The sequence below is a fragment of the Geotrypetes seraphini genome, chromosome 1 (assembly GCF_902459505.1).
Source record: "Geotrypetes seraphini chromosome 1, aGeoSer1.1, whole genome shotgun sequence".
Taxonomy (NCBI): domain Eukaryota; kingdom Metazoa; phylum Chordata; class Amphibia; order Gymnophiona; family Dermophiidae; genus Geotrypetes; species Geotrypetes seraphini.
In genome coordinates this window covers 203,768,307-203,783,501 of record NC_047084.1, presented here as the reverse complement: position 1 = coordinate 203,783,501, position 15,195 = coordinate 203,768,307, and the positions used below count along the sequence as shown (strand labels likewise).

The window sequence follows — 15,195 nt, the reverse complement described above, 5'->3', positions numbered from 1 at the left end:
CTTTTCCTTCCCTTTCCCACCCAATACAATGGCTGCTTAAGGATACACATTGGAACTGTAACCCAAATATTCTCCTCCCCTCTAGGCATTCAATATTCAATCAAATTCCCCTTCTATCTATTTATATTAACCTTTAATTTCTTTAGTCATATTTTCTTAACATTTCATTAATGTATCTTTATCCATTTAACAGTTTTTAATTTATATTTCCTTAGTATTATTATTTACATCATAAAATTTTATCTTAAACATATATTTAGTATATTATTGATGTTTTTCCTATATCTTGCTCTTTCTTTCTTATAAATTTTTATTGTCTTTTCTTTATATCATTTTTTTTTTTTTTCTTTTTTCAGATATTTCAATATTTCATACTTTTATAGTTATTTCATAAAGTCATCAAAACCCATCTTAAAATTTTATGTTAAAATATCATAGGTTCTGGTTTAGAAAGAAAAGCTTTTAGTTTTTCTGGATCCTCGAAAAATAAGGATTTATCTCCAGATGATACTCTCATTTTCGCCGGATAATATAGACCATATTTAAAACCTTTTTCTTTTAGTTGAGGTCTCATGTCTAATAGTCTCTTTCTTTTATTTGCTGTGTTTTTGGCAAAGTCCGGCAAGAACCATATTCTAGATCCTTTATAGTTTAGATTTTTGTCTTTCTTTGCTGAATTTAATATTTCTAATGCTTGTTGGTATCTAAGCATTTTGAAAATTATTGGTCTTGGCCTGCTTTTATTTTCTGTATTTTTAACTGGAATCCTATGCGCTCTTTCTATTTCTAGTGGTTGTTTCAAGTCCAGTTGTAGTATTTTTGGAATTAAATTTTCTAGAAAAAGGATAGTATTTTTTCCCTCTAAATTTTCTTGTATTCCAAAAAGTTTAATGTTTTTCCTTCTTCCTCTATTCTCATAGTCTTCCAGTTGATCTTTCAATTTATTTAATTCCAGACTATCATTTTTACATCTGTTTGTTTCGCTTTCTATGACCTCCATTTTGGATTCTAATTCAGTTGTTCTTTTGTTATTACTTTCCATTTGTCTATGAATGTTTAATATTTCTTCCTTCATTTCAGACATATTGGTTACTGTTTCCTTAAGCATTTGTTTGATTTGTCTTAGTTCTTCCATAACTTCTGCTTTACTCAATATGTCAGGTTCTTCAATAGGAAGTGGGATCTTGCTTGGTGTTATTTGATCTTGTTTTTGTCTTTTTGCTGATGTGCCAGCCTCATTTTTGTTTTGCCTGGTACTTGCCATGCTGTTGTTTCTTTTTTCGTGGATTTTATTTATTCAGTTTTGTTAGGAATCTTAAAATATCTTTCAGTCACAATTTTTTGCAATCTGTTTTTGATATTTTTTTTTTTTTTTACACCAGTGTTGCGTTGTTCTAGCACTAAGCTGATTGCAAATCAGTCACTCTGTCCAAATATAATAGTCAACAAAAGAGAAATCCTTTTCCTCTTCTTCTCTTGTTTCTTTTTTCGTGGATTTTATTTATTCAGTTTTGTTAGGAATCTTAAAATATCTTTCAGTCACAATTTTTTGCAATCTGTTTTTGATATTTTTTTTTTTTTTTTTTTTTTTACACCAGTGTTGCGTTGTTCTAGCACTAAGCTGATTGCAAATCAGTCACTCTGTCCAAATATAATAGTCAACAAAAGAGAAATCCTTTTCCTCTTCTTCTCAAGCCTCTCTCTCTCAGAATTTCATTCTGATTTCAAGCAGCAGAAATTTTCTCAACAGTAATTTCTTGTTAGTTATCTGCTTTATTGTCTCAATGAGAAAGGAAAAGAAACAAGCCTCCTTTTAATGTCTTTCAGCTCTTTAGAAATCTCAGTGTTCAACACTATGTTATTCAGCACAGAAGAAATTTTTTTTTTTTTCTCAGGCTTTATTTTGACATCAGGCAGGAGAGGGCTATATCAAACTGTCATATTTTTATCTTTGACAGGCAGCCCTCTATCCCAATCAGTCTGAATTGTAAACTTTTCTATTTATTAATTAAATGGAGTATTCAATGTTCTACCTTTTTAAAGTATCTTGATTTTTTATCTCAAGAAACTGCTTCAAGCAGAGGATAATTTGATTTTTCTCAGGACTCCAACTCAATACCGGCAGGAGAGAGCTGCTTCAAACTGTCTCAGCTTTAGACTGCCTTATAATGAGATCGATTTTTTTTCAATACTTCAAGTAATTAGTTGATCTCCCAGGGCTCCGACTGGCTGTAAAGGGCAATTTCAAACCGCCACAGCTCAGGAATTCAACCGACAACAGGCTTCACTCTAGAATCAGTCTTTCTTTTACTTCCTTTCCCTTTTTGGTCAGTTTAAATTTCTAACATCTCTTCTCTATACCGTGCCGATCCAACTTTCTCTATTCAATAGTCTGTCCTCACAAAAAGAAACCGGCAAAAGGACAATACTGATCTCCCTCATTCACCACCCGTAGGGCTCTGAGTCAGCGCCGGCAGGAGAAATCAAACCGCCACACAAATCAACTGACAGCAGCCTCACAATTAGATCAGTTCTTTTCCTTTTAACTTTTAGTCAGTTTTCATCGCTCCAGCAAACCTCCTCCTCAATCTCAGTAAGGAGAAATTTGCCGATTCTTTGCCCTCAGAGTTTCTGTTCAGCGCGGGCAAGAGAGGTCTGTTTCAAACCGCCACAGCTCTATCCCTTTTTAATTTTTCTCGCTGCAAGCCTCTCTTTCTCAATATCCATAAATTTTACATTCGTTGGCCAATTCAAGTTTTTATCTATCTTCACTCTCTGCTTTGCTGTTTCAGCAAGATAAAAGCCGGTAAAATTACCTTCCCTCAGCTTTTTTTTTTGTCGGCAATTTGATGTCGGCACTCTGACTTTTCAGCTGTTATTCTCTCGATCTTCAACTTCAGGCTTAAGAGGGTAACATCATCTTCATTAATAATTATTTTTTGATGTAATCTTCAAGAAGGGAATAATATTTTTTTATCTTCAGTTGCCTAGATGAAGAGGAGCTTAGCGATTACACGTCCATTCGTGTTCGCGTTAAGCCACGCCCCCCCATAATAATTTTATTCTTATATACCGCCATACCGGAAAAAATTCTAGGCAGTTCACAACAAGGTGAGCTAATACATGGGATACAGATAAAATACAAATTAGAATAATGGACTTAAAAACCAGATAAAAAGACAGCAAGCATTTACAATATAATGCAGAAAATACCAGCATGGCAGGGAAAGAAGTAATACATAGAACAGATAAAATACATCAAGTTGAATATAAGGAATTTGATTTAAAAAATGAAGCAGAATGCATTAAGATACCAGCCTATCAAAGAGTTGAGTCTTTAACAATTTTCTTAAGACTCAACTCTTTGATATATTGCTTAACCAGTGACTGAATGGATCAAAATAATCATTCACACAAAAAATATTGAAAAGGTAAAGATCAAAGACTTCAGTCTGTTTAAGGGAGAAAAAACCTCAGTGTTGCACAGAACCTGTGAAGGACTATAATGAACCTCTACCGCTGGCCACCAACTTCTGATATTCATAAGATTAGAAGAGGTAAACACATCACTGGTTAAAAAACTCCCGTATGCTTGTATAAATAAAGTCACTAGTATATCATATTTCTTTCAAATCAGCAATATTTCAATCCTTATAAACAAATAAATATAACAAGGTACTTATTTTTGCCCACAAAAGTTGAAGTCTTCAACCACTCCAGTGCAGGGATGGCAGAACTCCAATATGCAAAGTCTGTATTGTAATCCAATATGCAAAGTCCTTATTGTAATCAATTTTCAGCATACTTCAAAAAGCTAAAGGATTTCTCGATAGGCATAAATCCACTCTGGGTTCCAGACAAGGGCCCCTGTTTAGCTACTGCTGTATCAGGGGATCCTCTGCCAAAATGATACAAAATAGTATCAAAATCATAAAGAAAATTTCTCAAGAAAACAGAAAAGAAAAAAAGAAAATATCCTACAGAACACTGCCAATCAGCAAGCGTTCAAACATGACTTCTTGGCTTTCTTTGCGGTTTATATGGGCGGTTGAAACATGCTGACATTATATAATGCATGTCAAAAAATTGAAAAACCTATCAAAGACAATCACTACCTTTAGATCAAACTCAAGGTAACAAATTAAAAAAAATACCTGCCATTCCAAACTGATATTTAACCCGATCAGCTCACAGGAGTTTAGCTGAAATATTCAACGTTGTTCGCACTGTCTTAGTGATCGTTTAAAGTCGCCACCTCTCAATGGGGGCTGCAGTTGTTCCAAAATCCAACATTTCAAATCGGAAAAGGAATGTATGTATTGCACAATGTTGTACTAGCAGTGCCTCTGTTTTACCCCTCTCTAGACAAGATTTGTGCTCAATGATACGTGTCCTAAACGCTCTAGGGGCTGGATTCTGTATAGGACGGCCCAAGAGAGGCGTCCTATACAGAATCGGGCCTACACTAAACCCCGATTCTGTAACCGGCGTCCATGTTACAGACGCCGGTTACAGAATCGGGTTAGAGTAGACGCGGCCGCTATACTTATCATGGCAAGGGATCTCTCTGCCGCTATAAGTATAGGTGCCTGGGCCAATCGGGCCTTAGGCTTAGTGGGGATGGGCAGACTCACTATGTCTAAGGCCTGATTCGTCCAGGCTTCTAGAGCCTGGGCCAATCAGGCCTTAGGCTTCGTGGGATGGGCCGGGAAGGGGCAGGCCCTCCTCATTTCAACGAGGCGGGCCTGCTGGTTGGACAGGCAAGACCCGTCTGGCCAACAATTAAAGGTTAGTTTGGTGGGGGGGAAGTTTGGGGGCTGTTAGCGCGGGGGGATGGGGGGGCGTCTTCCAGCAGGAGGGATTGGGCACCCTCCTGCCAGTGATCAGTAGTGTCGGGGGGGGGCATCTTCCGGCAGGAGAGTTTGGGCACCCTCCTGCTGGTGATCGGTAGTGTCGGGGGGAGTGGGGGCATCTTCCGGCAGGAGGGGTTGGGCAGGCGGCCGCTATACTTATAGCGGCAGAGAGATCTCTTGCCGCGGTAAATATAGCGGTAAAAATAGCGATAAATATAGCGGCCGCGTCTACTTACAAAGTAGACCAGCATTTTGCTGGCCTACATTGTAAGCATCTCTTCCTCTGCTAGGGAGATGCATAGGGCCGTCTAGGTTTGCCTAAGGCCCTTAGGCGAGCTTAGGCGTCATGCGGGCCTCCCTAGGCTCCCGGAGGCGCCTTCAATATAGGCGGCCTGCCTGGGGAGCATTTCTTTTAAAAACGTGCATCCCGATTGGCTGATTAGACAGCTGTAGGACGCCTATATAGATTGCATACATAACTTCATTTGCAAAAGCTTAAAAACAGAAAAAAAGATACAGACCTTAGCATGGCTTCTACTTCATTGCAAATGGAGGTGTGTAGCTGCACAATGCTGACCTCATTGTGAGATCATCAAGGTGTACCTGCAAGGTAGAATGCCACAATTAAAATATGTGCTGGGATTTGAACCCATGATCTCAGGAAGATGAGCACAGGGCTTTTACCCATTGAGCCGCAGCTGCTTCATTTCAGTCATGGGAGTTTCTACTTCTACCTTAAGAGCTTAGTGATCCTAACCATGTGAAGGTGAAAACATCTGAAAAGATCATAGCTTAGCAGATCCCTAAGTTATCATATTAGATGTGAGGAAGAAAGACATTAGTGGAAGCTGCTATGGCTCAATGGGTAAAAGCCCTGTTCTCATCTTCCAGAGGTCATAGGTTCAAATCCAAGCACATATTTTAATTGTGGCATTCTACCTGATCCGTTGTTTGATAGTGCAACCCTTCCTGGATTAGGCGTTTCCGGACTTGGGTACTGGATCCACGGATCCCTTAGGGGCTCAGGATTCTGGTGATGATTCGTCTGTGCTGCGCTTATTTAAATTTTCAGCTTTACCTGATCTGATTACTGAGTCATTGCAGTCTTCTACTACTACTACTACTACTACTACTTCTTCTCCCTGGCTTTGCAGTGTGTGCTTGCATTCTGCAACCTTTCCTTGACATCCGGATATGAGTTGTTTGGTCTTTGAGCAGTTTTACTCTCCAGAAGGTCCTTTGAGAAATGCTAGGGCTATGTCCTGCTTGTATCCTATGGCACCAGAATGCCAGCAGCTTCTGGCACAGCCCAAGGTATATTCCTTGGTAGCTCAGGTGACTAGGCACAATGGGGGAGTGGTATTAAAGGATATGCAGGACCGCTGTATGGATGTGGTCCTCAGGAAAGTTTTTGAGACAGCAAATTTTGCAGGTGAAGCACTTTATTGCTCACCAGGAAGTTAGCAATCACAAAGCTTAAGTAGAAGATTTAAGTGCTATAATGTATTCAGTATTTGCAGTGATTAAAAACCAAGTTTAAGTTGAAGAATAATATCTGTTCAAGCTTGCTTCTTCATCTTTTGCTTATTGGATTAACATTTCCATTTCATAAATTACTAAAAAAAAAATAAAAAAGTATTAAAGGTTGAACAAAAACAATGCATCAAAGTACAATTCAACAGTTTTATTTCATCTAAATAATAATGACACTGTTATAACTGATGGGTGCCCTTAGGAAGGAAGCAGAATTTCCAAGTTGGAACTTGACAGGTGAAATCCTTTTGAGAACTAATAATTGATCCTTTGCATTTTCTTGTTAGAGTTGTCATTGCAGAAGAGCCAAAGAAGAGAAGCTTCAACAGTTGATAACAATGCACAGCCAGTATCATGCTGTCCTCTAGGTAAAGTATCAGTCTCCTAATAGGAGAACTTATAGTTGTTCTTATTGCATTTCCCCTATTTATAGTCGGATCTAGCAGGGTACAACTTTTTTCATAAAGGAGGTAGTTTGATACTTATTATGCATTTAAATGTTAGCAGTCACGTTCTGATACATCCCCTCCGGAGTCAGTATGATAGGTGTTTTATCTCAACCCACGAACTAGGTCTTGCATAAAACCACACATTTTTTTTCTCTGCTCCTCCCACTTAGCTGAAGAACACAGAGTCCCCTACAGTTTTTATTTTTGCAAGCGAATTGTGCAGAAGTGCTTCTGATCTGCTTTTCTTCTTTTTCTTGTGTTTTTTTTCACTTATGTTTGTCCTTTTTCGGTGTCTTAAGACCCCCTTTGGAGGGGTTCTCTGCCTGGGAAAGGAAGCAGTTTCCACAGAGCTGGACTATAGCTTCCCAGAGCAAGCTTTGGTTGGACCTGTGGAGCTCGGGATCCATTCCCCTGTAAGCAAGCTTTCCTCCTGATCTGTCTGTACCTTGAGTAAGAGACTGTCCCTGATCACATGGCGAGGTTCTAAGGGGTCTGTCCAACTGGCAGCCCAAAGATCCTGAAATGGTGCTGAGTTTGAGTCTGCTAAGGGGGAAGAAAAACTGCATTGGAATATCTTACCTGCTAGCATTCAAACTTGGGAGAAGGTAAAACTTGGGCTTCAGTAGGTTATTTCATTCTCCTTCTCTCTTACTTTTTAGTTCAGTACTGTTCTTTTACAACAGTCAATTTAGGCAATAGTGTTGCCTTTAGAGTCTCTCTTAGAGTTTTTTAATACAAAAAGTGTTTTAGTCTAGTATTTTAGGCTGCATTTAGAAACATGACAGCAGATAAAGGCCAAATGGCCCATCTAGTCTGCCCATCCACATTAACCATTATCTCTTTCTCTCTCTCTGAGAGATCCCATGTGCCTATCCCAGGCCCTCTTGAATTCAGACACAGTCTCTGTTTCCACCACCTCTTCCGGGAGACTGTTCCACGCATCTACAACCCTTTCTGTAAAAAAGTATTTATTCAGATTATTCCGGAGCCTATCATCTCATAGCTTCAGCCTATGTCCTCTCATTGCAGAGTTTCCTTTCAAATGAAAGACTCAACTCATGCACATTTACATTACATAGGTATTTAAACGTCTCTATCATATCTCTCGTCTCCCACCTTTCCTCCAAAGTATACAGATTGGGATCTTTAAGTTTGTCCCCATACGCATTATCTTGAAGACCACACACCATTTTAGTAGCCTATCTCTGGGCTGACTTCATCCTTTTTTATATCTTTTTGAAGGTGCGGCCTCCAGAATTCTACACAATATTCTAAATGAGGTCTCACCAGACTTTTATACAGAGGCATCAATACCTCCTTTTTCTTACTGGCTATACCTCTCCCTATGCAACCAAGCATTCTTCTAGCTTTTGCCATCACCTTTTCAACCTGTTTGGCCACCTTAAGATCATCACATACAATCACACCCAAGTCCCGCTCTTCCGTCGTGCACATAAGTTCTTCACCCCCTAAACTGTATGGTTCCCTCTGGATTTTGAAACCCAAATGTATGGACCTTAAATTTTAGCTGCCAAATTTCAGAGCATTCTTCAAGCTTCGCCGGGTCTTTCTTCATATTATTCACATCATCCAGTGTGTCTACTCTATTGCAGATTTACCCGACAACCCTTTAACAATATTATTTATAAAAATGTTAAAAAGAACAGGCCCAAGAACAGAACCTTGAGGCACACCACTGGTAATAACCCTTTCCTAGAGAACGATTTCCATTGATCACCACCCTCTGTTGCCTTCCACTCAACCAGTTCTTGACCCAGCCCGTCACTTTGGGACCCATCCTGAGGGCACTCAGTTAATTATTAGACGTCTGTGTGGAACACTGTCAAAGGCTTTGCTAAAATCTAAATACACCACATCTAGCGCACATCCTCTATCCAATTCTCTGGTCACCTAATCAAAGAAATTGATCAGATATGTCTGACAAGACCTACCTCTAGTGAATCCATGTTGCCTCCAGTCCTGCAATCCACAGGATTCCAGAAACTTGACCATTCTCTGTTTTAAAAGCATTTCCATTAATTTGCTTACCAGCCTGTAATTCCCTACTTCCTTTCTTCCACTTTTGTAGAGAGACCACATCCGCCCTTCTCCAGTCCTCCGGTACAACTCTCGACTCTAAGAGACTCGTTGAAAAGGTCAGTCAGCGGAGCTACCAAAACTTCCTTAAGTTCCTTCAGCACTCTCGGATGTACACCATCCGGCCCCATCGCTTTGTCTACCTTTATTTTAGCTAGCTCCTCACAAACACAACTCTCTGAAAATCAATCAGAGTATATTACTCCTCCATCCCTATTCACATTTGTTTTCAGCGGTTCCGCTCCTTGTGCTTCAGCCGTGAACACAGAACAGAAATATTTGTTAAGCAATTCAGCCAGTCTAACCTTGAAAAATTCAAAGAACACTCCAATATCTACAAAGAAAAAATAAACCAAGCCAAAATGAAATATTACTCAAATCAAATTCTAAAAGCCAAAAATGTTTCTACACTCTATGTTATCTTAAAGTCGGTGACTCCCCCATTTAAAAAACAAATCCAAACTTCCAATTCTTTGCCTACAGCTCAAGAACTTGCAACTTACTTTATAGAGAAGGTTAAAAATATCAGGGAAAACTTAACTATGAATAAACATTCAATTCCTGCTCAAGACTATCTGGAACCAAGACTAATGGAACCTGCTCAAGACTAATGGAACCAAGACTATCTCTCTCTTCAAACTGTGCACAATTTAATCTCCCTAACCTTAGAGAACTTGAATCTCTTATTAAGACTATTAATACAAAGGGTACACAATCTGAATCAATTCCTCCTTATATTCTTAAGCGGTACTTTGCTATTTTTGGCCCCTCAATACTTATTTTAATTAATGAAAAATTACAACAAAGCTTTAAGCCTATGGCTTGGAAGAAAATAATAATTCGTCCTATCATTAAAGATCAAAAAATTAGCTTTGAAGAAAAATCAAACTATGGACCAATTGCAAATATCCCTTACTTGGCAAAACTGACGGAGAAGATAATATTTAATCAAGTATCAGAATTTGTTGAAAAAACAAATATTTTGCACCCAAACCAAACAGGTTTTCGACAATATCATTCTACAGAACATTCATTGATCGGTATGTCAACCACCATACTTTAGCACCTGGATCATCATACATCTGTTCTTTTGATTTCAATTGATCTTTCATCAGCATTCGATACAATTGACCACAATCTCTTAATAGATAGACTCCAATCCATCGGTATTACAGACCAGGTCCTACTTTGGTTCAATCTTATTTTGATAATCGTTCTTCAGTTGTATCCTTTAACAATACAATCTCTGAGAGTTTCTCAGTATCATATGGTATTCCGCAGGGTTCTATTCTTTCCCCCTTCTGTTTAATATATTTCTTGCGCCTCTCATAACTCTTGTCAATCTATTGGCTTTTCCGTATTTGCGTATGCAGATGATATACAGCTTTTATATCCACTGGACCCCAATAGTTCTTCTGAAATATCAGCTATTAATGAGAAACTAGAACAGATTCACCAATGGCTTGACACCAATAGATTATCCCTTAACATTAATAAAACAAACATTATGCTCTTTCCCTGGAAAGATAGTTATAAACTTACCTTTCCAATTTCTAACAAAGGTATCACCCTGAAGTTGATAGATAAAATTAGGATTTTAGGGGTTATCTTTGATGAAAAATTAACTTATCATGACCATGTTAGCCACGTTGTTAAATCAACTTTTTTCAGACTTCATAAAATTCATTCAATATCTAAATTCTTATGTCCAAAATCGTTGAATATACTAATTCATTCTCTGGTTATTTCAAAAATTGACTACTGCAATGCCCTATTTAAGGGAATGGCTCAAAAAGAAATTAGGCGTCTGCAGATCATCCAGAATGCTTCAGTCAAACTTATTATGAAAGCAAAGAAATTTGATCATGTAACTCCTTTACTTAACAAAGCACATTGGCTTCCAGTCGCACATCGTATATTGTATAAATTAAGCTTGCTCACCTTTAAATCTCTTACATTTAAAACCCCAGCTTTCATTTATAAAGCCTTGATACCTTATACTTCATCCAGATTATTGAGGTCGAATGACCACCATTTATTGGTCATTCCCTCTCTCAAAATTATTAAAACACGGCGGCAGTCTATCTTTTCCATCACAGCTCCTCAAACATGGAATTCGCTTCCAATTTATTTAAGAGAGGAAAAGAATTTTGAAAAATTTAAGAGCAAACTTAAGAGCTTTCTTTTTAAAGATGCATTCAATGACTAAATGAATTGCTTATTGCTCTCTTTTTTATCTTTATAGTTTTTGAGAGTTCTTTTCCTTCCCTTTCCTATTGTTTTTAACCTTAATTGTTTTTCTCTTATCAATCATATTGTATTTCTTTCCTTGCCTTTCCTTGTGGTTTATTATGTTTGTATAAATTGTTTTTTATTATGTTTATTAGATTTAGTCCCTGTGTTAGTTGTATTTGTTATCCCTTACTTTGTAATTTTTATCGATTTGTACATCGCTTAGAATTTGAAATAGGCGATTAATCAAATTTTATAATAAACTTGTAACTTGAAACATATTCCTCCCCTGAATTCAACATCTTTGAGTCTCACAATGCCACTTTTGCATTTCTTCCTATCACTAATATATCTAAAAAATGTCTCCCCGTTTTACCGTGTCAGCTATTTTTTCTTCCATTTCCATCTTTGCTTTCCTGACTACACGACCAGCCTCTCTTAACTTTTCCAGATATTTTTGCCTGTCTTCCTCTTTCTGCGATCTTTTTGTAGTTTATGAAAGCTAACCTCTTATTCCTTACCTTCTCAGCTACGACTTTTGAGAATCAAAGCGGCCTTCTTTTCTTCTTACTTTTACTTACTTGCCTAACAAAAAGGTTTGTCGCCCTTACAATCGCTCCTTTCAGTTTTGCCAACCGCATTTCCACTCCTTCCAGATGTTCCCACTCAAACAACAATTTCTGAACATAAGAACATAAGAAATGCCTCTGCTGGGTCAGACCCGAGGTCCATCGTGCCCAGCAGTCCGCTCACGCGGCGGCCCAACAGGTCCAGGACCTGTGCAGTAATCTATCTATACCCCTCTATCCCCATTTCCAGTAGGAATTTGTCCAATCCTTTCTTGAACCCCAGTACCGTACTCTGCCTTATAACGTCCTCTGGAAGCGCATTCCAGGTGTCCACCACACGTTGGGTAAAGAAGAACTTCCTAGCATTTGTTTTGAATCTGTCCCCTTTCAACTTTTCCGAATGCCCTCTTGTTCTCTTATTTTTCGAAAGTTCGAAGAATCTGTCCCTCTCTACTCTCTCTATGCCCTTCATGATCTTGTAAGTCTCTATCATATCCCCTCTAAGTCTCCTCTTCTCCAGGGAAAAGAGACCCAGCTTCTCCAATCTCTCAGAATATGACAGGTTTTCCATACCTATTATCAGACGTGTTGCTCTCCTTTGAACCCTCTCGACTAACGCCATATCCTTCTTAAGATACGGCGACCAATATTGGACGCAGTACTCCAAATGCGGGCGCACCATCGCCCGATACAACGGCAGGATAACTTCTTTCGTTCTGGCTGTAATACCCTTTTTGATTATACCAAGCATTCTATTCGCTCTCTTAGCGGCCGCTGCACACTGTGCCGACGGCTTCATTGTCATATCCACCATTACCCCCAAGTCCCTTTCCTGGGTACTCTTATTCAATAACATCCCTCCCATTGTATAGTTGTACCTCGAGTTTCTGCTTCCCACATGTAATACTTTACATTTTTCAATGTTGAACTTCATCTGCCATTTCGCCGCCCATTCTTCTAATTTGTTCAAGTCCCTTTGCAACTTTTCGCAGTCCTCTGTAGTCCGAGCTCCATTAAATAGTTTGGTGTCGTCCGCAAATTTTATTATCTCGCACTTCGTTCCTGTTTCTAGATCATTTATGAAGATATTAAATAGCAGCGGCCCGAGCACCGAGCCCTGCGGGACACCACTCGTGACCCTCCTCCATTCGGAGTAGTGACCCTTCACTCCTACCCTTTGTTTTCTACCCTCCAACCAGTTTCTGATCCATCTATGTACGTCTCCTTCCACCCCATGGTTCTTCAGTTTCCGGAGTAGACGTTCATGGGGCACCTTGTCAAAGGCTTTTTGGAAATCTAGATATATGATGTCTATGGGGTCTCCTTTGTCCATCCGTTTGTTGATCCCTTCGAAGAAGTGCAATAAGTTCGTTAGGCACGATCTTCCCTTGCAGAAACCATGCTGGCTGGTTATCAGAAGTTCATTTTTTTCAAAATGTTGATCGATGTTTTCTTTTATCAGTGCTTCTGCCATTTTCCCCGGAACCGAAGTCAGGCTCACCGGCCTGTAGTTTCCCGGGTCACCTCTTGATCCCTTTTTAAAGATGGGCGTAACGTTGGCTATCTTCCAATCTTCCGGGATCTCACCTGTTTTCAGGGATAAGTTGCAAATTTGCTGCAGTAGTTCCGTTATCTCCTCCTTTAGTTCCTTCAGAACCCTTGGATGTATGCCATCCGGACCCGGGGATTTGTCTGTTTTTAGTTTTTCTATCTGCCTACGAACGTCCTCAAGGCTCACTTCTATGGATGTTAATTTTTCTGCCTGACTTCCGTTGAAGAATTGCTCAGGTTCCGGTATGTTGGACGTGTTTTCGTTTGTAAATACAGATGAGAAGAACATGTTAAGCTTTTCTGCCACTACCTTCTCCTCCTTCACCACTCCCTTCCTGTCTCCGTCGTCCAGCGGTCCCACTTCCTCTCTAGCCGGCTGCTTCCCTTTAACATATCCATCCGAACAAAGTTAGTTTTTTTTTAAAGTCTAGAACCTTTGCTTTTGAATGAGCACTCTCTATACCCATCCTAATATCAAACCTACCATGCAGTGATCACTGGATGCCATATGATCAACCACTGTAACATCAGAAACACTTTCCCCGTTTGTAAGCACTAAGTCCAGTCTGACCCCCCATCCCGCTTGGGCTCCATTACCAATTGCTGGAACAGTTCTCCTTGTAGAGAATCCAGGATCTCTCTACTTCTAGAAGACCCCACAATATCCGGCATGTTAAAATCACCTATTAGCAAGACTTCCCCTTTTTTAGAGATATTCTGAATGTCTACTATTAAAACTCTATCTATTTCTTCCGTTTGTGAAAGAGGGCTGTATATCACACCAATGTAAATATATTCAACATTCCCTCTTTCCAAATTGATCCACAGTGCCTCTTCCGTACCCTGCAGATCCTGCAATTGTGTGGCTTTAATATGATCTTTAACATATAATGCTACTCCCCCTCCTTTTCTTTCTAACCTGTCTTTCCTAAACAGTTTATAGCCCGGTATAACTACATCCCTGTCATGGTTCTCCGTGATAGCCACTATATCCAACTCCTCTTCTTCCATCACAGCTTCTAGATCCAGAATCTTGTTTCCATACTTCAAGCATTAGTATGTACTGCTTTCCAGACATTGTCCCCTTTTCCCATCTTTTTCCCATCTGTGTAAAGGTATTCAGTGATTACTTACCTGAGGGCTTATACTCACCTGGTAGCTTTGATCACCCTGCCCCATCACTTCTAGTTTAGAGCCCTCTTCAGTAGATTAGCCAGCCTGCTGGCAAAGACACTTCTTCCCTTCTTTGATAGATGCACACCATCCCTCAGCAGCCCTTGGAAAATCATGCCATAGTCCAGGAAGCTAAATGCTCTTGACAACAACATCCACATAGCCACGCATTCATCTCCAGGATGCGAGCTTCTCTGCCCTGGCCTTTACCCTAGACAGGGAGGACGGATGAGAATACCACCTGCGCCCCTGACTGCTTCACCTTCTCTCCCAGAGCTCCACAAAGTCACTTTTGACACGTTTGCAGGGGTACCTGGAAATATCATTGGTGCCAATGTGGAAGAGCAGTATCAGATAGTAGTCATCAGGCTTTAAGAGTTTCGGCAAGCTCTCCGTAACATCTTGGATTTTGGCACCAGGCAGACAGCATACCTCTCATGACATCATGTCTGGTCTGCAGATGGATGCTTCTATACCCCTCGGAAGGGAATCGCAAACTACCACTACCTTATGCCTCCTAGTGGTCACAGATCCAGTAATTTTTGGGATCTCAAGCTTTGGTCCTTCCTCTCCTTGGGATGTTCTCATCTACTCCACTTCCAGGACAGCATACTGGTTCTTCAGTTCAATGGCGGGGGTGGGAGTCACAATACCAATCTTGCAGTGTTCTGTAATCAGAGTCTAGCTGCCTTCCCTCAGCACAGCCTCTTCTTCCCCACTGCTGGAAATCTTTGACAC

At 39.7% G+C, this 15,195-nt stretch overlaps 1 protein-coding gene across 1 annotated transcript in view; it reads left to right on the top strand.

Moving 5' to 3' along the window:
* Nucleotides 1-15,195, top strand: part of VPS37A (VPS37A subunit of ESCRT-I) — a 102,834-nt gene that overhangs the window by 81,270 nt on the left and 6,369 nt on the right. The window contains exon 11 of the mRNA XM_033944304.1: nt 6,674-6,754. Within this exon, the coding sequence (XP_033800195.1) occupies nt 6,674-6,754 (81 nt within the window). The remainder of the gene's footprint in view (nt 1-6,673; nt 6,755-15,195) is intronic.